The 24,676-nt window shown below is 27.4% G+C and overlaps 1 protein-coding gene across 30 annotated transcripts in view; it reads right to left on the reverse strand.

Moving 5' to 3' along the window:
• The window catches only part of LOC100210856 (neurogenic locus notch homolog protein 2), a 118,683-nt gene that overhangs the window by 70,693 nt on the left and 23,314 nt on the right, over window positions 1-24,676 (reverse strand). For 11 of the 30 annotated variants that reach the window (XM_065801045.1, XM_065801021.1, XM_065801038.1 and 8 more), the window contains exons 6-19: window positions 21,346-21,444; window positions 18,892-18,990; window positions 18,651-18,749; window positions 18,420-18,518; window positions 18,193-18,291; window positions 17,957-18,055; window positions 17,730-17,828; window positions 17,494-17,592; window positions 17,267-17,365; window positions 17,040-17,138; window positions 16,804-16,902; window positions 16,572-16,670; window positions 8,649-8,747; window positions 3,826-3,927 (exon numbers count right to left, since the gene is read on the reverse strand). In XM_065801045.1, the coding sequence (XP_065657117.1) occupies window positions 3,826-3,927; window positions 8,649-8,747; window positions 16,572-16,670; window positions 16,804-16,902; window positions 17,040-17,138; window positions 17,267-17,365; window positions 17,494-17,592; window positions 17,730-17,828; window positions 17,957-18,055; window positions 18,193-18,291; window positions 18,420-18,518; window positions 18,651-18,749; window positions 18,892-18,990; window positions 21,346-21,444 (1,389 nt within the window). The remainder of the gene's footprint in view (window positions 1-3,825; window positions 3,928-8,648; window positions 8,748-16,571; window positions 16,671-16,803; window positions 16,903-17,039; window positions 17,139-17,266; window positions 17,366-17,493; window positions 17,593-17,729; window positions 17,829-17,956; window positions 18,056-18,192; window positions 18,292-18,419; window positions 18,519-18,650; window positions 18,750-18,891; window positions 18,991-21,345; window positions 21,445-24,676) is intronic. The other 19 variants (XM_065801044.1, XM_065801023.1, XM_065801042.1 and 16 more) reach the window with 17 other exon arrangements.

Raw genomic sequence — 24,676 nt, forward strand, 5'->3', positions numbered from 1 at the left:
CATCAGTGACCAATCGTCCAGCACCCAGTCCTACTGTTGAACATCCAGAAATCATTGCAGATATTGCAGAAACTATTATATCTAAACCTGATGAAAACCTGCAGAAAATGACTAGCTTGGATGAGCGAGACTCTTCTGAATTAGCAGGACCCTCTGTTACTGTAGCAGGACAATCTGTTGCTGTAACAGCAACCCCAAATATTGTAACACCGGAAGTTCTGAGACCCTTTTTGAAGGCTCCAGCCAGAAAAAAACAATTTAAAAAAGGCAACAAAAAACAAGAATTTTGACAGACTCCTATTCAAAATGAGATTTGTTTGGCAAAAGAAAAAAAAGAAAAAAAACAAACAGAAAAAAAAAAAGTTTCCATGGTTCAGAAAGATCCAAAAAAGACCATAAGAAAACCTAAAACAAAACATGCTGCTACAAGACTTTAGTTTGAAGAATCTGATGATGAGTTTGAGGAAGAAAAAATGCTACAAGAAGACGATGAACCAATGGAACTTTCCGATGATTCTGATAATATTCATCGCCTACCACCACTTGAAAGTGATGACGGTGAAAATGATCTTGAAATGATATCTTCTCAACATATAGTTGAATCATCAAACCTGAACTTTGACTTTGATGCACTGAATGTGAAGGATTTTGTTCTTGCTAAATTTGATACAAAAAAGAAAACTATTCATTATGTTGGACAAATCTGTGAAGAAGAAAATGTGCAAATGCTTAAATATTTGAAAAGAGAAAATTTGAAATCGTATAAATTCATCTCTGTCAGTGAGCAATTGTACCAGTTTATCAGAGATGATATCGTCTGCAAGCTTCCCGATCCAATGCAGCATGGTGGCACAACTCGTGCCAGTCGACATTTGATTTTCGATTTTGATTTTTCAGTTTTTGCAAACATTTCTTAAAATTTCTGATGAAAAAACTTGTTCACTATACTTTAAATGTGAATCTCTTGGCAGAAATTTGAAAAATTATGTTTTTAATTATGCTTTATTGCCAACTTTTTATTGATTTTTTAAAAAACTGTATATAAGATCAAAGTGCCCCATAGTGCAAATCAAAGTGCCCCATATATGGGGTACCACGATCCTTTGTAGGTGATGTTATAAAGTTGAGTTCTAGCTTACTAAACATTATTTGGACCAAAATTAGCTTGTTGATTTGAATAAAGAAATAAATATTCTTTTAAAAATATTGAAAATAGTATTGTTGTCTGCAATGGTTTTCAAGTAACCAACCATAAACCATAAAAGGATCAAAGTGCCCCTATCTCCCCTATAAGTTTGCCAAGCGTTTTTGGATGATTTGTAATATACTGGCAAATTCATATTTTTGAAGCAATGAGGAGATTTTTATTTCCCTCTCATCATCAAATCTAATTTATGCATACCTGTAATGCTTACGCATGGCATAATTGTTACTCTTTCCTTCATTGCTTTTCTTCCAGCAGCAGATTTTTCAAAAAATTTGTAACATTAGTTTTATTGGGCAAGCTTTTATAGACGAGACCAATTTTGTTGCAATTATATATTTGTTTAGGCAAAAAGCCATTTTCAGCAATATAATTTTAAAATTTATTTTTAAATGAATTAGCTAGCTCCACATTGCAAGACATACTCTCTCCACAATTAGACAAAATCTGTAAACTGTGGCATTTTTTAAATTTCGATAACCATCCATCACTTGCAAAAAATGTTTTAGGTCCATTATTTAATCTATTTACTTCAAGTGCTTTTTATTTTATCATTTCATTTGGAACTATATCGTTTAATTGTTGCCGCTCCAAGAACTAAGAAAACACTGTATCATCAATTTCACTATATTTTATTGTCTTCATTTGCTTAATCTTACTTTGATTTACATACGTTTCGGTTGCATATTCTTCTTTCTTTTTTTTATTTTCTTTTACTCTACTTATTGTAAATTTAGTAACTTTTATATTCGTTACCAATGTCCTTTGTTTTCTCACCATTTTCAATGTCCTTTAAAATGGATTATTTTATCTTTTAACAAAATTGAATGTCTTATTTTTTTCTGATTCAAACTTTATGGTTGAATTTAAAGCACAAAATTATTAACTAATTTATTACCTAACCAAACCTAATAGGATTCAAGTAACTATTCTATTTAACAGAAATTTGCTTCAATACTGGCAGCACAAAACACAAACATATTCCAATAACATAAATTTTTACAATTTGAGGTCATTTTTTTTACAATTTGAGGTTAATTTTTTATGACTTTGAGGTTGAGTTGATTAATTTATTAATCAAGAAAAACTAACAAAAGACATAAAACATATTCCAATAACAGGATCTTTTATAATTTGTGATTATGTTGTTGTGAACAGCTGATTTTACTTCTGAGTTAGCCTAAACTTAACTCAAATATTTAGCTTTAAAAAAATAAGTTGCTTATACAAAACAGTTGAACTAAAAATAGTTGCTTGTATAGAGGTTGCTTATAAAGAATGTTGCTTATATAGAGCACTCACTGTATTTATATATATATATATATATATATATATATATATATATATATATATATATATATATATATATATATATATATATATATATATATATATATACTAAAAAAATGGTCACTGCTCTTTTGAGCAGCGACCATTTTTTTAGTATTTACAGAAAAGAAAAAGAGTCTTCTCTAGTTCCATCAACCAAAACTCATTCTTGCTTGACTCGTTATTCAGCAATGTTTCATCCTTTACTGCATTTTTCCCTTTTCTAAAAACTTTTATTCAACTTTTTTTCCTGCACTTCATCCCATCAGAACTCTCTCCCATCTTCATGTTTTCCTGACTCATATAACCTACACTTCATCCTATCAGAACTCTCTCCCGTCTTCATGTTTTCCTGACTCATATAACCTAAAACTTTTGAAGTCTTATGTCAACTGCTTTTTTGCTCATTCTGTGTGATATATGTATATATCACACAGAATGACACCTTTCACTATCATGACACCAAATGAAAATTTTTAGTCAAATTATTTTTTTTCTTGCTTTTTCTGTGCTAAAAAGACATTTATCAACCTTTTAAAACTTTTTTCAATTGCTCAGCTTTTATGTTGTTTCCACAGTTATACTGTCTATTGCAAATGTATTTATTATGTTTGTTACAACAAGAAAATCTATGTGCAATGTTTTTTTTTAATTGATGAAACTTTCTGACAATTTAAGAAAAATCCTGGTTTTTTCACTTAAATAAAACTTTGAACTTGTTTATTTTACTTTAACAAAAAACTTTTTCTTGCAGTTTAAGTTCTTAAAACTGATTTTCCATTTTTATATACTCTTTTAGAAAATTCGACATGTTCCACACCAAATATTGTCATAGTTTCTCTATATAGTTATTCAAAACGATAATACCTCAATTATTCTGCATTTGTTAAAATCATTTTAAAAAATTCTAGTTTTCTAATATTAACATTGTAAACATATTTTACAAAAAAAATTTAATTAAACATCACCAGAAAAAAAAATGCACAAACAAAATGTTTATATAAAATGTATAATGTAAAAGTAAAAGTTCATATAGTACAAGTCTATAATATATAATATATATAATATTATAACATTTTTAATTTTGCAATAAAACTTTACATTTAATTTTTTCAAGCTGTAAATAACACACTTTTTGCTTTTTTTTAGAGAAAGTTAAAAAAGTTATAAAATAGTTAAGAAGATAAAATAGTTAATAGAAAAGAAAAAGAAGAAAAGAAGTTGTAAAAAGTTATAAAAAACAAATTTATTTCAATTTTTGTTGTAACGAAAAAAAATAGTAAAAAGATTACCAATACAGCTATTTATACCATCACCATTATAACCATTTTTACAAACACATGCTGTTCCATTGCAGGTTGCATTTGGATGACAGGATGAGCATATAGCAGAAACTTTAAATGAAAAATAACAAAATATACAGATAATGTAATATCACCTACTGTTTAGACAACACTGTAATTGATAGCATCATACTGAAATAGTCATAAAAAAGAGCTTAAAGTCATGCTTTAATGCGTACATTGATTGAGAGTTTGGTATTTTTCAATGGCAACCTTACCCTTGTCTTACATTTCTTTATTGTGGACTATCCCAAGAATAAAGAAACATAAACATAAAATAACCATAAACAAACCATAAAACATTAAAAAATAGGAACAAAAGCACAACAAAGCCAATGAAGTGTGAAACAAAAGTAACTTTAACTGAGCACAATGAATTAAGAGACAACAAAACAGTGGAGTGTAACTGTTAAAAACTTTTATTAAAACCTTATCATTTATCAAAATTTTAATTTCTTCATGAAAAAACCATCAGTTGATAAACCAAAACCCTCAGTTGATGTAGCAACACTCCTCACATGTTCAACTTATTTTTCAGTCAAAATCTAAGCAGTAAAAAAAATTTTTTAAATATTTTTTTTAATTAAAAAAATAAAAAGCATTCTAGTCTATTAGGTTGTGTTTTTGTGGTTTTTAAAAAAATGATACAACTTAATTAGTTTCTTCAATTAAATTTAATAGTTTTAATAAAGTGTCATTTTTTACTATAAATGGTAAATTCAGAGCTTTAACTATAGGAATATATATATTTATATACAATGATATAATATATATTTATATATATACAATGGATAATATGTATCTAAGAACAAAATTTCCTAATATTTTTTGTGCTCTTTAATTCTTAAAATGTGCACTTTTTTCAGAAAAACAAAAAACAAAAACAAAGAACAATGAAAAAATTCATTTCTGCCCCAACCAAACCCTCAGTTGATGTTGCAGCATGTTTTACCTAGATAGTTAGAACTATGGATGTCGAACTTTAAAAAAATACACATGCCTTTGCTGATTTGATTAGCACTGTCCTAATGTATTTTGTTTACTTAAAATTTAAAGCACCAGATTCAATTCGGACAATCTTTAAATAAAAAGAATAAAAAAATAATGAAGAAAACACCATGTTTTTTTTACATAATAAATATTATGTAGTATAATTTTTTGTTTTTTTTATGTAATAAATGTATATGTATATATATATATGTATATATATATATATATATATATTTATATATATATATATATATATATATATATATATATATATATATGTATATATATATATATATATATATATATATATATATATATATATATATATATATATATATATATATATATATATATATATATATATATATATATATATATATATACAGTGGTGGCCAAAAGTATGGAAACTTTTCAAAAATGCTTTTTATTTATTTATAAAAAATGCAACCTTACTACATATTATGCATATGTTTATTGAAGTCGTAATACAACTTTTTAATAAAATATAACTTTTTTTTTTTATTAACATATACAAAAAAAAATTAAATTTTTAAATTAGGCCTGGTCATAAGTATGGAAACTTATGACCAGGACCAAAAAATGTTAAAAATAACATAAAAAAACACAGAAAAATTTAATATCTAGTTGCATATCCTTTTGAGTCTATTACCATGGAACATCTTTGTGGCATAGATTTCACCAAGTTGGCACAAGTGTCAGTAGGTATTTTTTTCCCATTCTGCTTGTAAAATTTCAAAAAGTTTATCGTGATTTGAAATATTATGCTTCCAAATTCGGCGGTCTAACACATCCCAAAGATGTTCTATAGGGTTTAAGTTGGGACTTTGAGATGGCCATTCCATACAAGGTACCCTGTGAGTATTTAACCACTCTTTAATTAATTTTGATGAGTGCTTCGGGTCGTTATCTTGTTGGAATAACGACCCCGGAACCATTTTTCCTGAAGCATATGGTAACATTATATTATTTAATATGTTTTTATACTTAAATCGGTCCATAATACCATCAATTTTCACTAATGGACCAGTGCCAGATGAAGAAAAACATCCCCACACCATAATACTGCCACCTCCATGCTTGACTGTAGGTATTTGGTATTTGGGATCAAATCTTTTACCTTTGGGGCACCTCACATATTTTCTTCCATCACTTCCAAACAACTTCCAAACAATTCCAAACAACTTCCAACAAACAAATTTACTTTCATCACTCCACAATACATTTGCCCATTTTTCTTCTGACCATTTTAAATGTTCCTTTGCAAACAATAATCTACCCATCTTATTTTTCTTAGAAAGTAACGGTTTTTTGACAGCCACTCTTCCAAATAAGTCCGCATCATTTAACCTTCTACGAACTGTCCTGTCAGATAATAAAACTCCATGCTGTTCCAAGATTTCTTATTTTATATCCTTTGATGACTTTCTAGGATCTTTTGTAGAAGTATTTTTTATAACTTTATCCAATCTTTTTGTTGTTTTTCTTGGTCTTCCAGGTTTCATTTTCACTTCCACAGTTCCCCTTTTTTTGAATTTTTTAATAATTTTTGAAACTGTACCTTTTGGAACTTGAAAATTTCGAGAAATATCAATTGGTTTATTACCATTTTTAAAACACTCAACTATTTTATTTTTAATATCACTAGAATAATATTTTCGCGGTGCCATACTGATTAATATAAAAGTAAACTATGATGAACTAACAAAGATGTCAATTCTAACACGTTTTAATTCTAAATGATAAGATTTGTTTATGTTTAGTTACAAGTTTGAACAAGTTTCCATACTTTTGTCCAATCGAAATTAAGAAATATTAGTATGTAATAAAATGTCTTAGAAAAGACAAGTTCAAACTTGTAGTATATATAAAGTAGACTATTGCAAGTACACTCGGGTTAAATAATTTTGGTTTTATTTAATACAAATAAAAAAAAATGTAATTTTAAAAAAGTTTCCATACTTTTGGCCACCACTGTATATATATATATATATATATATATATATATATATATATATATATATATATATATATATATATATATATATATATATATATATGCGGATGCATTGGATAAAGTCTGACAAGAGATCAAAAAAAAAGGACAATACCAGTTATAAATATAGATTAAAAACTTGGCATTCCCCAAAATAAATCGAGAGGTTAACCTTTTGAAAATGACTTCAATAAACTGATAAAACATTAAACTTCCAAAAGCAAACAGTAGTTGTCAAAATAAAACCAATATTCAAAAATTTAATTTCAATTATAATATTGCTTATATAATATTTTATTTTTACTATTTATCTAAAAATTTAATACTTATTAAGAACAGCTACTATTTCATATTACAAATTTTTTAACACAATAATAAAAAACGGAAAAACATATAAAGTATTTTTAAGAATCATGAGATTTTTAATAAAACTAAAATTAATGAAGTTTTTAATTGTTTTCTTATTTTAAAAAACTCCTCTATAAGCTTTTAATTTTTAACATCACTGACTTAAGTCAACCTTCACTGAGCTTTGAAAGAAATTATGTAAGTTGAAAGAAGCTTTTTAATTTAATAAAGTTAATTAAAATTAATAAACCATAGTTATAAGGAAAACAATGTAAATCATAAAGTTCTAGAATTAAATCATGTAAAAAATGTTTCAATCAAAAACATGAAACAAAACAAAAAATAATCAGTTAAAATGAAAAATATGAAAAAGAGTTTTTAAAATGTGAAAATGAGACCAATCTCTTAAATAAAAAAGCGGGTTCATTTCTAAGACATAAAAAGATTTTTTTAATTTTACACTTGTGATAAGTAAAGATGTTTTTTCTACCTCTTGAGATTTGACATCTCATTCATTTGTTTTATTTATATACTCTGCAGTAAAAATTTATAACTTAACCAAAAATTCAAAATCTCACATATAAATAAATGATCATTCCTATATTATTCAAATGTTCAGTATCTTGATCAACATATGTAATACAGTCTGGTTTAATTTTTGTCAATTAATTTCAAAATTAAAAAAAAAATTATGGTGCAAAATTATAACTTCATTGCAATTTTTTTCAACTAAAATTAATGATATCTTAATCTATGATGTAATTTTTAGCTTATTTTTTTTTCACTTTGTTTTTTGCTGTTTTTATGCCATATAATTGTTTTATTCTGAAACTATTTCTCAGATATTTTATTTGGCATAACTTTCTGAATGTTTTTCTGAATTGTCTCAGAAAAAACTCTGAAAGAATTGAAATCAGCAAGTGGCACCATCACCATTAAAGTTTTTCAAAAAATAAACTTAACACCACTTTGAGCATTAATTCTTATAATTGATAAAATTTAAATCAATTAAATAATAAAATTTTTAAAATCAAAAAAAATTATTTATTTAAAATTATTATTTATTTTCAATAGAAATTCAAGATTTTTATAGACAAAATAATAAAATAGTTTTGTTTATAGTTGGATTTGCAAAATCTAATCACAAAATTTTCAACAATGAATACCATAATTAGATTTTATAAATCGTATTAGATAGTAATCTTTATGTTCAATATGTTTTTTTGGGATTTTTATTAAGTATTGTGGAAAAGAATGGATAAAGTTTTTGAAAACTAAACTATTTTAAAATAAGTACATTTTAAAAGAAACTCAAATACTGTTGTTCCTTTTACCAATTGATTAACTTTAAAATAACAAATTCAAGTAAAAGTAACTGTAACTTAAAAATTTAATTTAAATATCAAAGGTTCCAACATACCTGTGCAGCTATTAATTCCATCACCAAAATATCCGCTGTTACAAACACAAGTAGTTCCAATACAAGTAGCATTAGAGTTGCATGCACTTGAACATGTTGCTGCAATTTATAATTTAAAATATATATATATATATATATATATATATATATATATATATATATATATATATATGTATGTATAGCGGTAGTGGTGTAGTGGTAGAACGTTCCCCTCATAAGTGAGAAGTACCGAGTGGCCTTCTCAGCTTTTAGGAGTTAAATAATTAAATATGTATATATATATATATATATATATATATATATATATATATATATATATATATATATATATATATATATATATTAGGGTGTTCCAAAAAACAACATTTTTGAAAATAATCTGCTCCCACACACCCTAAATGTGTTCTATCTAATACAAAAACACTAGGTTTAAAATTTTTTAATAAATAAATAATATTTTTGAATTTTTTATATAATTTCACTTCATTTGAGTACCAGGTTGATATATTTTTGAAAAATTTATTTTTTTAAATATTAGGGACCCATTAAATATTCCAGGGTCTTGAGGGACCCCTTGAAATATTTTTTATTCAAAAAAATTTCAAACCTAGTGTTTTTGAACACATTTGGGGGTGGGAGCAGATTATTTTCAAAAATGTTGTTTTTTAGGACACCCTAATATATATATATATATATATATATATATATATATATATATATATATATATATATATATATATATATATATATGTATATATTAGGGTGTTTAGACCACTTTTAGTTTTAGACCACTTACATTTTTTCAAAAAATCCCAGAGAATTCTTCTCTAATATTTAAGTTTGTTGTTCTAAATTATAAACTTATTAAAACACATGTATTTCACACAAAATTTTGAACAATTACAAACTTTTTAATGTCAAACTTCATAAAAAACTCTTAATATTTACTATGTCTTCCTTTTGCCTCATTCCCAGCAATATTGGCCGGGGAATAGATTCATATAAGTTAGTTATAAAATCCTGGGGTATGTTGTGCCATTCTCTTTGAAGTACTTCAAAACATTCTTCAGCATTTAGAGGAGCATGTTCAACCTTCTTTCTGTCCAGGTAATTCCAAATATGCTCAATTATATTCAAAACTGGACTCTGGGGAGGCCAGGTCATCAATTCCAGTACTCCTTTCTCTGTCATTTCATTTAAATAATTTTTTGCCACTCAGGAACAATGTTTTGGGTCATTGGCCAGCTGCAGAATAAAATTATGACCTATTAGTCTCATTCCGGATGATACAGCACGGTGCCTTAGGATATCCACATAAGGTTCTCTGATGAGTCGCCCCCTATTTTGATCAAATCACCTACTCCAGATGAAGATAAACAGCCCTAAACTTGTAAAGAGCTTCCTCTGTGTTTAATAATAGGGTTTAAACACTTGAGCTGATAGGCTTCTTCAGTTCTTCTTTAAACATATTGGCATCCTTTCATTCCAAAAATTTCGAATTTGGACTTATCGGTGTACAGAACCCAATTAAACATTTCCTAGGCCCAATCTTTGTATTGTTTTGCATATTTAAGTTGTTTTTCTTTATTGCTACACCGTAATAATGGTTTTCGAACTGCAACACACCCTCTTAATCCTGATTTAAGTAGGCGTCGTCCAATAAAAGAAGAGCTAACATTTTTCTCAGTTGCTATGTTAATGTCTTTTGCCAGCTCGGTTGATGCTTTTTTTGTATTTCTTAAAGATAGGGTTTTTAAATATTTATTGTCATCTTTTGTTAGCTTAGGAAGTCTACCATTTTTCTTTCTATCTTCAAGGGAGCCAGTTTCTCTGATTTCTGTAACAGCATTCTTCGAATATCCTGTTTTGGATGTAGTTATTATGACACATCATTTTTATAAATAAACAAACAAATCTCTCATGTTTCCTCATCAATTTTGTTTATTTATTCAAAATAATATATTCTTTCAACTTTTCTTATATATTATTAAACTTAAGTACACTTTAAAAAAATAACATAGGAAAAAAATTGCAAATACATAATTATACAAGTGGTCTAAAACTTATTCCCAGTACTGTATATATATATATATATATATATATATATATATATATATATATATATATATATATATATATATATATATATACATATATATATATATATATTTATATATATATATATTTATATATATTTATATATATATAAATTAGTAAAATACTTATCTAACTTTTATCTTCTACTTTAAGTTTCACCATTGCTGGATCATCAGGAAGAGTCCGAATCAGGATCATCAGGAAGAGAACTCTTCCTGATGATCCAGCAATGGTGAAACTTAAAGTAGAAGATAAAAGTTATATAGTCGTGGCCAAAAGTTTGGAACCACCTCAGTATTTATATAAGAATTTCATTTTATATTCCAATAAAAAAAAAGTTCACTAATAATGACACAAAAACACCAAATGTTTTATACTATTGACTATTAATGACAACAATTACAGTCTCGTATTTTCATTTTCATCAGACATACCTCTGTAATCTTGCGGCTGACCTGAACTCGGTCCAGATGAAACAACTTCTAACTGTCACAGAAAAAAAACAGCCAACAGCTAAACATTCAATATCAGCCTACTAATCATGAAGTTATTTACTGTCAGCTATGGCTTGGGATTGGTGTGAATAAGTCAGGGATAAATGCCTAGAAACAGCATATGCAATGCCTATTGACCTCTCAATTTTTTTGAATAAAGAGATACAGACAGCTGAGGTGTTGAAAGTAGTTAATAAGTAATTGCTATTAATCCCTAGTGTTCAATAAATTAAAAACCTGATGTACTTTTAATTATAGTCAGATCAGGTTATCCTGCTACTGGTAACATGTAACCCAGTTCAATCTGTTTCATGTCCTGCTGCCTTAGGAGATGCCAACTCCGATTTAAAACACCCCCAGCATTGGGGCTCTTGGTTGAGTAAAGGCTAGAGATGGTTTCTTGATAAAATTACTCATCTTGGGCAGATATTAAATGCACCCGGCTACTTTCTTGTAGAAGGCCTCCAAGGCAAAAACTTTAGGGGTAAACAGATTCTATCTGTTGACCAGCATCACACTCCTTCTTCATCTTATAGGCTGGCGCAGATGTATTTTTAATACATTGTTTCCAGTTTAGGATGTTGAATGCTGGAACTTCTTGACTCAATGCATGGGTTTTGCTTGTGTCTCTGCTTTTATGACTAGGCAACTCATTCTATTATCTCCCAATGAGGGTACAGCTCTAAAACTCAGTTTTATGGTTCTGAGGCCGGCTGGTAGTCAGGTTTCCCGAATACTGTGGTAGCTCTCAGAGAGGCTGATTCCATCAACAGCTGAAAAATATCAAAGTATTAACAGTGCCATGTTGCGCATGGATAGTGTCCCTGTTTGTACTTTTGGTGTACATTGCGGAGGCCATATTTGGAGCTCTTTGTTACGGCTTAGGGTTTATTAGTAGTAATAAAAACTATAAAACACAAAAAACTATCATCATCACCAAGTTCTCTAAACCTATCATTCACTAATATTTGTGGTCTTCGAAGTAACTTTTCTTCTGTTGAGTCTTATCTCTTGCAAAGTTCACCAGACCTACTTACTCTTTGTAAGACTAATTTGAGTTCAGCTGTCTTATCTTGTGATTTTAGTGTTGATGGTTATCTTCCTCTAATTCATAAAGACTCCAATAGTCACATGCTTGGCCTCGGCTTTTACATTCGTAAGAATTCACCCATTTGTTGTGAAACTAGGTTTGAATCCACAGACTATTCTTTTATGTGCTTTCGTTTAGCACCACTTCACTCCATTGCCTTTCTCTTTGTTCTATATCGCTCTCCTTAATCTCAAGACTGCACTCTTTTTGACGTTATTTCTGATCATATTGACCAAGCCCTCTCTCTTTATCCATCAGCTAATATAGTTGTTGTCGGTGACTTTAATGCCCACCACTCTGAATGGCTTGGCTCTAGTGTCAGTGACTCTGCAGGCATTAAAGCCCACAACTATTGCCTTTCTCAATCCCTAAGTCAAATAGTCAACTTTCCAACTCGCTTTCCTGACAACCCGAATCATCTACCTTCTCTACTCGACTTATGTCTTGTTTCTGATCCTAGTCAATGCTCAGTTTCTCCACATTCACCCTTAGGTTTCTCTGATCACAGTTTGATCTCTCTAAAACTAATATCTCATTCTTCTTCATCACCTCAATCCCCCTATTATCGAACCTCTTACAACTACAGTAAAGCTGACTGGGATTCTTTCCGTGATTTTCTTCGTGATGGCCCTTGGGTAGAAATCTTTTGTCTTCCTGTCGACAAATGTGCTTCTTACATAACTTCGTAGATTCAAGCTGGCATGGAATCTTTTGCTCCCTCTCGACGATTCCAGGTCAAGCCTCACTCTCCTCCATGGTTTTCCTCACACTGTGCTGCTGCGATTGCCAATTGAAACTGTTACTTCCATATTTATCAGCAAAACAATTCTCCAGAAAACAGACGTCTGTTTATTACTGCTAGAAACAATTGTAAAAAGGTTTTGTCTAACGCCAAAATCCACTATTCTCAGGTCATGAAATCTCGTATCTCATCTCAAAAATTAGGCTCTCGTGACTTCTGGAGAATCTTTAATAATATCAATAATAAGGGCAAATCTATAATTCTATCTCTCTTGTATGGTTCCGACTTTGTCACCTCACCTAAAGCCGAATTATTTGCTAAAAACTTTTCATCAATATCATCTCTTGATTCCACTAGTTGTGTTCTACCTGATATTGCCAACAAACAGGTTGATCTATTGCTTGACATTCATATCACTCCAGCATCTGTATGTAAAGTGATTTCCTGCCTCGACTCTTCTACAGCTTGTGGCCTGGACAACATACCTGTTATTGTCTTGCAGAAGTGTTCTCCGGAGCTGTCGTCTATACTCTCAAAACAATTCAACAAGTGCTTATCAGAGTCTTGTTTTCCAGCCTGCTGGAAAGCCGCATCTGTTATCCCTTAATTTCTCATCTTGAATCTAATAACTTACTTTCTGACCATCAATATCGATTTCGATCTTCTCGTTCTACAGCTGATTTGCTAACAGTAATAACTGACAGGTTTTATCGTGCATAAGGCCATCGCTCTTGAAATTTCAAAAGCTTTTGATAAAGTTTGGCATGCTGGTCTTCTCCATAAGCTTTCTTCTTATGGTGTATCCGGCAACATCTTTAAGATCATTGAATCCTTCCTTTCCAATCATAGCATAAAAGTTGTCCTCGATGGACAACACTCTTCTTCTTATTCTGTAACTTCAGGGGTTCCTCAAGGTTCTATCCTTGGCCCTATACTCTTTTTTATTTACATTAATGATCTTCCAGATATTCTCACATTTAAGGTGGGATTGTTTGCTGATGATACTACCATTTATTCTTGTCGTGATAAGAAACCAACACCCTCTGATTGCTTGGAGGGGGCATTTGAGCTTGAAAAGGATCTCACTTCTGCTACAGCATGGGGCTCACAGTGGCTGGTGAACTTTAATTCAGATAAAACTCAATTTTTTTCAGCCAATCGTTATCGCAACAATTTAGATCTTCCTATATTTATGAACGGTGATGTACTTGATGAGTCACCTACTCTTCATCTTCTAGGATTAACTCTTACTTCCAATCTTTCTTGGAAACCATATATCAAATCAGTTGCAAAATTAGCATCTGCTAAGGTTGTATCTCTTTATCGAGCTCGTCACTTTCTTACTTCGGATTCTATTCTCTATCTCTATATATCTCAAATCCGGCCTTGTATGGAATACTGTGCCATATCTGGGGCGGATCTTCTAATGATGCCCTTTCTCTTTTAGACAAGGTACAAAAACGCATTGTAAACATAGTTGGACCTGCTCTTGCAGCCAACCTCCAACCATTATAACATCGTCGTAATGTTGCTTCTCTTTCTCTTTTCTACAAATACTATAATGGGCACTGCTCTAAAGAGCTAGCGTCTCTTGTGCAATCTACTAAAATTCATTCTTGTGTTACTCGTCATTCAATTAAGTGTCATCCTTTTTCTGTGACTGTTCCTAAGTGCTCCAAAAACGCTTATTCGTCTAGTTTTTTTCCTCGAACATCAGTTCTTTGGAATTCGCTTCCTTCATCTTGCTTTCCTGATTCATATAATTTGCAATCTTTTAAGTCGTTCATCAATTGTTATCTTGCTCTACAATCTTCATATTTTCTCTTTTAGTAACTTCCAACTTTAATTAGTGGCTGCTTGCAACCTTGTTGGAAGCGAAGATGTTTAAAAAAAAAAAAAAAAATTATGGTGGGTACTCACTCACCATAATTTTTTTTTTTTTTTTAATATATCAAAATCATTATCAATATCAAAATCATCATTATTAATATCAAAATCATTAACAATCATGAATAATTCCCAACTTTAGGCCATGACTATATATATATATATATATATATATATATATATATATATATATATATATATATATATATATATATATATATATATATATATATATATATATATGTATATATATATATATATGTATATATATATATATATATATATATATATATATACATATATATGTAAATTATGTTAGTGTATTTTACAAATAGAGTGCTCAATGTTCAAAGAACAGAGCAATAATAAATTAAATTAAATCATATATATATTAATATATACTTTATATCTATATTTATATATATATATATATCTATATATATATATATATATATATATATATATATATATATATATATATATATATATATATATATATATATATATATATATATATATATATATATACAAATATATATATATATATATATATATATATATATATATACAAATATATATATATATATATATATATATATATATATATATATATATATACTAATATATATACTAATATATATATATATATTATCAATATATATTTAAAGTATATTACAGTAATCACTTTATTGAAGTGATTACTATAATAATCACTTCAATAAAGGCTCTTGCCTTTATTGAAGTGATTATTATAGCAATCAAGTATAAATTTTGTTTTAATATTAAAAAAAACTTGAATTTGTATTTTTTTTCAGCATTTATCAGCTATTCGATTTAAAAATATAACAACAAAAACTGTAAAAAAAAAAATAAAACATAACAGCACAATCTTTTGATACAAACAATCTTGTATCAAAAGATGATTTAATGTAACAATTTTACTTTATTGTTGCGGCTTTGTGATTACAAGTCATATTATAAAACCTATTGTGGTCCTACTTTTTTTGATAAAGATTATGTTTGATTATGTTCATTAAAGTTGTTTCATTAAAGTATGAGAAAACTTGAACTATTTCAAAAACTTTTTTTAATAAAATTGTATTATGGCATAAATTTTACTGAAACTTAATTGTATATACATATACATACATACATACAATTCATACACTAAAAGATTAATAAACGAAATGAAAAACCTCTTTGTATTTTAAACTTAGTATAGTATGCCAAACAATATATTTTAACTCTCTCATTTAGAGTGGTGGAACACACTTTTTGGATTATTTTTGTTGCCAGGCTTTAATAAGCGTAATTTTTAATTATTATTATAAATATGTGTGTATATATATATATATATATATATATATATATATATATATATATATATATATATATATATATATATATATATACATATATATATATATATATATATATATATATATATATATATATTTATTTTTTAATTATGCTTTTAAATATGTGTGTGTATAGTTAAATTTTTATTTAAAAACAAAAATATATATAAACACATTTGTTTTTAAATAAGAACTGATCTCAAGTTTGATATCACATTTAAAAAAAGTATTAAAGCAAAAAAACAATAAACAAACCTGTACAATTGCTAATTCCATCACCAATAAAACCATTATTACAAACACAAGTTGTTCCTACACAAGTAGCATTAGGATTGCATGCACTTGCACAAGTAGCTACAAAATAAATTTAAAGCTATAGCATGAATAAAAAAAGTAATTAAAAAATCTAAAACTTGAGTTCATATTTTAAACTTTTAAAACAAAACAAAAAAAAATTATTTTAAATTTAATAAAATATACAACACACCTGTACAATTGCTAATTCCATCACCAATAAAACCATTTTTACAAACACAAGTTGTTCCTACACAAGTAGCATTAGGATTGCATGCACTATCGCAAGTAACTGCAAAATAAAACAAAATAAATGTTAGTATCATTAAAAAAAGTAATTAGAAAATTTTAAATTTTAGTTTCTATTTTATTTCATTTGAATTTCGAAATAAAACAAACAATTGAAAAACAAAAAAATAAATTACACACCTGTACAATTGCTAACTCCATCACCAATAAAACCATTTTTACAAACACAAGTTGTTCCAACACAAGTAGCATTAGGATTGCATGCACTTGCACAAGTAGCTGGAAAATAAAACAAAAATGCTAGCATGATTAAAAAAAGTAATAAAACATCTCAAATTTGATTTTTTTATAATTTCATTTAAGTTTTGAATTAAAACAGACAAATAAAAAAATAAAAAAATATAAACCTGTACAATTGACAACTCCGTCACCAATAAAAGCATCATTACAAACACAAGTTGTTCCAACACAAGTAGCATTAGGATTGCATGCACTTGCACAAGTAGCTGGAAAACAAAACAAAAATGCTAGCATGATTAAAAAAAGTAATAAAACATCTTAAATTTGATTTTTTTATAATTTTATTTAAGTTTTGAATTAAAACAGACAAATAAAAAAATAAAAAAATATAAACCTGTACAACTGACAACTCCGTCACCAATAAAAGCATCATTACAAACACAAGTTGTTCCAACACAAGTAGCATTAGGATTGCATGGACTTGCGCAAGTAGCTGCAAAATAAAACAGAAATCCTTGATTAAAAGAAGTAATTTAAAAATCTTCAATAAGAGTTTATATTTTACTTTATTTAAATTTTAAAACAAAACAAAAAAGAATTATTTTAAATTTTAAAAAATATACAACACACCTGTACAATTGCTAATTCCATCACCAATAAAACCATTATTACAAACACAAGTTGTTCCTACACAAGTAGCATTAGGATTGCATGCACTTGCACAAGTAGCTGGAAAACAAAACAAAAATGCTAGCATGATTAAAAAAAGTAATAAAACATCTCAAACTTGATTTTTTTATAATTTTATTTAAGTTTTGAATTAAAACAGACAAATAAAAAAATAAAAAAATATAAACCTGTACAATTGACAACTCCGTCACCAATAAAAGCATCATTACAAACACAAGTTGTTCCTACACAAGTAGCATTAGGATTGCATGGACTTGCACAAGTAGCTACAAAATAAAACAGAAATCCTTGATTAAAAGAAGTAATTTAAAAATCTTCAATAAGAGTTTATATTTTACTTTATTTAAATTTTAAAACAAAACAAAAAAGAATTATTTTAAATTTTAAAAAATATACAACACACCTGTACAATTGCTAATTCCATCACCAATAAAACCATTATTACAAACACAAGTTGTTCCTACACAAGTAGCATTAGGATTGCATGCACTTGCACAAGTAGCTGGAAAACAAAACAAAAATGCTAGCATGATTAAAAAAAGTAATAAAACATCTCAAACTTGATTTTTTTATAATTTTATTTAAGTTTTGAATTAAAACAGACAAATAAAAAAATAAAAAAATATAAACCTGTACAATTGACAACTCCGTCACCAATAAAAGCATCATTACAAACACAAGTTGTTCCTACACAAGTAGCATTAGGATTGCATGGATTTGCACAAGTAGCTACAAAATAAATTTAAAGCTATAGCATGAATAAAAAAAGTAATTAAAAAATCTAAAACTTGAGTTCATATTTTAAATTTTTAAAACAAAACAAAAAAAATCATTTTAAATTTAATAAAATATACAACACACCTGTACAATTGCTAATTCCATCACCAATAAAACCATTTTTACAAACACAAGTTGTTCCAACACAAGTAGCATTAGGATTGCAAGCACTTGTGCAAGTAGCTGTAAAATAAAACAAAAATGCTAGGATGATTCAAAAAGGTAACTAAAAAATATCAAATATGAGTTCATTTTCTACCTTAATTAAATATTAAAACAAAATAAGATAAAAACTAAAAAATATATATATATATATATTACACACCTGTACAATTGGTAACTCCATCACCAATAAAACCATTTTTACAAACGCAAGTTGTTTCTTCACAAGTAGCATTAGAATTGCATGCAACTGGGCAAGTAGCTGCAAAATTAAAGATATTAAAAATTTAGTATTACAACTTAAGTATTTATTTTAAATAACAAAGATTCTATAACTTTTATTTAAAAACCTTCCAAAATAAATCATATAAAGAGATTTAGAAGACTTGACAAATTAGAAGAGCATGACAGCTTTATGACAAACTTTATGAAAAACCTTTAGTATACCATAAGCAATAGTAATAAACTAATGACATCAATATAATGCATAAAAAACTTTTCTATTATTGCAGTTAAGAAATTAGCAGTAAAACAATATAACCTGATTTCAGAATGTAAGCTATTAGACTCTAGAATTTTTTAATGAAAGACCTTGCTAATAATAGTAATTAGGCTGATTGAATGATAATTAGAAGGATCAGAGTGATCTCCAAATTTTTTTTAAAAAAGGAATGATAGTATTTGCCAGAAAGCAGAACAACTAGATGTAGGACTGTTAAGAGAATATTTTCTGGAACACAAGCTGTAGAAAAGTTTAATATTCATATTGTAGAAAAGTCAAAATACTTCAGCGAAATACATGAGTCTAAACACATTACTAATGGTATCCAACTCACTTATTTTTGTGAAACTTTTTGAACTAAATTAATTTGATATCTGGAGTTGCCAAATTTATAAACAATAATACTTTTATAAAGATGTTTTAAAGGATTCTTTAAAAATATTGGTTTACTAAAAGTGGTTAGACAGATTCTAATAAATAATACTTTGTAAAGATATAACATCAAGTTTAGTTTACTCTAAAATCAAATGATTTAGTTTGACAACGCTAAAATATATAATAATAAATAATAAAAACATAAAGTATAAAATAGCTTTTTACGTTGTTGGTATTTTAATTATTTAACATTTTTTATTTTCCTCTTTATGTTTAATTTTTGGCTGTACTAGAATCTTTTGGAGATAAAATTTTTTTCCCAAGATTCTAGGATATGTACAACATATATTTTTCAAACATCTTCATTTTCAACAAGACTGCAAGCAACTACTGTTAGAGTTACTGGAAGAAAAAAGATGAAGTTAGTAAAGCAAGATAACAATTAAGAGACAACTTGAAAGATTGCAAATTATATGAACCAGGAAAACAAGAAAGGAAAAAATTTCAAAGAACTTATGTTCAAGGACAAAAACTAGACAAATAAGAATTTTTGCAGTCCTTAGGAACACACACAGTAAAAGGATGAGACTTAACTGAATTACAAGTAACAATGAGAATGAATTTGCGGCACCCATTATAGTATTTATAGAAAAGAGAAAGACAAGCAACATTATGACAATGCAACAATTATTGAAGGTTAGCTGCAAGAGCAGGTCCAACTATGTTTACAATGTACTTTTGCACCATGTCTATAAGAAAAAGGGCATCACTTGAAGATCCGCTCTATTATTCAATATTCCATACAAGAACGGATTTGAGATTTATAAAGAAAAAGAATAAAATCTAAAGTAAGAACATGGCAAGCACAATAAAGAGATGCAATCTTGGCAGATGCTAATTTGGCAATGGATTTAATATATGAATTCCAAGAAAGATCAGAAGTAAGAGTTAATTCTAGAAGACGAAGTGTAGATGACTCAAACGGTAATCAAGTATATTACAGATCTTAAGTATAGAAAGGTCTAGATTAATACAATAAAAATTAGCTGAAAAAAAAAACAAGTTTTATCTGAGTAAAAGTTTATAAAAATTTCAAGCAGGTATCTTAATTATTATTTAGAATACCCGTTTTGGGTACTAATATCTGAACTGCTGATAATTAGCGGTTCACACAACAATTACCAAAGCGTTTAAACTATTTTAAAGTTAATTATGTCATAAATTATTTTTTCATTCATAACTTCAAAAGGTATACAATTAGTATAGTTTTTCTACCCTTAAAAAATGTTGCTAAAAAATTGAAGTAAGGAATAAGTATAGAAATGGTTAGTGTAGAGTAGACCTACCAAGACCCGTATTTTATGGTTCCCCACAGCTAGTTTAATTATAATGGTACAATAATTTAATACTATTTATTTGTTAAACAGAATTAAAAACGAAATATTATATCTAATACTATTTTACTGAAAAATATTTATTCCAGTAAGAAAGTACTTAATTTTTATATTTAACAAATAAATTTTTATCAATTTTTTGAAAAAATAATTTTGTTTTAGCAATCTTATAACTAATATGTACAATATTTTATTTGAAAAGAATTCCCAAATCTGTCAAAAAACATAAATAATAAAATCAATAACAATTATATAAATTTACAAAGACATCTTTACAACTTTTGAGTAATATAAGTAAATTAAAAATAGTTTACAAAAATTGTTTAATTAAATACAACAAAAACACCTGTGCAATTATTAACTCCGTCTCCAGTAAAACCACTATTACAAACACAATTTTCACTTAAACAGGTAGCATTAGGATGGCAAAAACTTGAGCAAGTTGCTTAAAGAAATATATACAACATAATACAGTATGTATGTATATATATATATATATATATATATATATATATATATATATATATATATATATATATATATATATATATATATATATATATATATATATATATATATATATATATATATATATACTTATAATATAATATCAACTTTATGTTTGTTTATATAAAAATATATAAAAAAAATTTTTTAATTATTTGATAGACTGCCTGCCCAAACCAAACCCTCAGTTGATGAACCAGAACTCCTTACATGTTCTACTAGTTTGTCAGTCAATGCTGCAACACTTCTTGCATGTTCTACCTATTTCTCAATCTATTTAGTAGCACTCCTTGCATGCTTTTGTACTTATTTGTCAAAGGATGTAGCAAAACTCTTTGCATGATTTACCTATTTGTCAGTCGATCTATGTAAAGATTAAAAAAATAAATATAAAAACATTCTTTATGTTTTTAAAAACATTCTAGTCTATTATTTGGTCTTTTGGGCTTTTTTAAAAAATGATTAAAACTAATTAGTTTCCTCAATTGAATTTAATGACATATTCTGTACTTAGTTTTGTCTTTTTAAACATAAAGAGAAATTTTTACTTTTCTTGTTTGTGTTATAATGTTTTTTTTTTTTAAAATTGGCATTTACAAATGAATAGAAAAATCATTAAGCTTTTTATTTTTATTAAAAAAAACATTGATTTAAACAAAGGTTTTTATTTTATTAAAAAAACATTAATTTTTTTATTTTTATTTTTTTACTGTTTACATACATCGACTGACAATTAAGTAGAACATGCGAGGAGTGTTGCTACATTAATTAACAAATAGGTAGAGCTAGGGGGTGCCGAGAGCCTTCACACTGTATGGGACAGCAAAACTGATTGGTGCCCCCAAATTTTTAAATATGTTTTATATTATTAGTGAATGAACTTTTTTTTTTAAGGACCTTGTACTTATTTGGTACCCCTTGGGTGTCCACTGGCAAAATAGGTAGAATATGCAAAAAGTGCTGCTACATCAACTGAGATTTTGGTTAGGGCAGGCAGCCTATCAAATAATAGAAAAAAATACTTTTTAAAGTTTTTCAACTTTTTCCATGTGTGTGTGTATATATATATATATATATATATATACATATATATATATATATATATATATATATATATATATATATATATATATATATATATATATATATATATACATTACACTGCTGATTTAGGTGAGCAATATGGAATCATACTGAAATAGCCTGCTGCTGGGGGCTTCAGTACATACAACGACTGACAAATTGCCTAACTCGTAGCAAGTCAGGCTATTTGTCGAAACCCTCAGTCGATGCTACATTGACTGAGGGTTTGGCATGGGGCAGCAATTAATTCATTCATTATTCTTTGTTTTTTTCTTCTTTTTCTAAAAAAGTCCTATTGATTAAGATGAATAAAAAAAGTGAGCAAATGCTTATATAAATACGCTATAGTATATATAGTCAGTTACATAAATTATTTTTAGATTTCTAAAAAACCAAAAAATTTTTACAAAAAAAATATTTTCTTAATTTAGGACTTTTTAATAATTTTTATTGTAGATTGTAGTTTTCTCACAGTAAACACACTGAAAAATTAAAATGTTTTTTATCTTTACTAAATAAAACTCTTTTTTTATTTTTACAAATATTTACATAAATTTATAATGTGTTCCGTTGACATCAGATTGTTTGTTTGTCTGAACATGTTTTTAAGAAATTCTATTGTTTAAGAGCAATGTTTGCCCAACTATCCATCCCATAATGCCTAACATTTGAAAACTATTTTACTTTTTCAATTTATGGTCTCCAAGAAGACCTAATAGTTGCATCACAGAGCACCGCAGAAGAGAATTTAACTGGGAAGTTTATGCTTGCTTTATTTTGAAAAAAAGACTAGAGATCAAACCACAGATCTCTTGATTCTGTAGCAAATGTTGTAACCACAACTTACTGTCTGCTTTTTTGTATATATATATATATATATATATATATATATATATATATATATATATATATATATATATATATATATATATATATATATATATATATATATATATATATATATATATATATATATATATATATATATATATAGCAAATAGTGAGGGAGCAGTTGCTGGAGCAAGCTTCTTGTTTCTACTCTTCTTCTGTTTTAAATGTTTTTTACAAGAACTCTTTATTTTGAAGCTTCTCCAAGCTCATCACATGTTCTACATTATCTTAGATAAATTGTACAGTAAGCACAGCAATGTTGAACTTTTTGTTACAAAACATTTTTCTTAAAATAAGAAATAGGTTTCTTGTTTTAAGAAATAAATATCCTAACCTTCAATTTATTTCTAAAAATTAGAAATTCATTTCTCGTTTTAAGAAACATATTTCCTACCTAGCAATTTTTTTTTTAAACAAGAAATATATTTCTTGTTTTGAGAAATAAACTTCTTAAACTATGGTCAATAGAGTTACGATTGTGAGTTCTGATGAGTTGTTAGCAACAAGATTTTAAAAGCTTTAAAATTCAAAAAGTCTGAGGGAGTCTCGTCTGTAATTATTTTTTCAAACTATGACCTAGAATGTCAAAAATTAACCTATAGTCTGGTAAAATATACAACTCAAGACCTAATGGATGGTATTTATCAACAAAAACTGCTTTCCAAAGGATTTCAGCTTTGGTTTTATCTGTTTTTACTTCTTTTCTGAACTTCCTTTGGGTTAGGAATGCCAGACACCCGGCTTTTAAGGAGAGAACACAGCGCCAAACCTGTAAAGACAATTATTTTTACTGCGTTCTCCTTCATAAAAGCCGGACATCTGGCAACCCTACTTTAGGTTAAATAAAGAACTTTTACCATTTCTATGTAGATGCCAGAAGATGCTAATACCAGCACCACGGTTAATGAATCCAAACTCTTTGCATGGTTTTACAATGATTTAAATTTCACCTCTACAACAGGCTCATATTAAATGTAATGGAACATCTGTGAATGATCTTGTTGATCTTGAAAGTGTAAATTAAAATACAAGAACTGTATTTAAAATAAGGTTTATAATGACACTGCCTAATTTTTAACACATTTAATTTTGACAAGATAAAATCAAAGTGCATTCTATCGATTTCTATCAATTTCTTTTCCATTATATTTCTACTGATTTTAGGAAAATCCTGTCAGTGGGAATAAATTACTTGT

The sequence above is a fragment of the Hydra vulgaris genome, chromosome 07, assembly GCF_038396675.1.
Source record: "Hydra vulgaris chromosome 07, alternate assembly HydraT2T_AEP".
NCBI classification, from domain to species: domain Eukaryota; kingdom Metazoa; phylum Cnidaria; class Hydrozoa; order Anthoathecata; family Hydridae; genus Hydra; species Hydra vulgaris.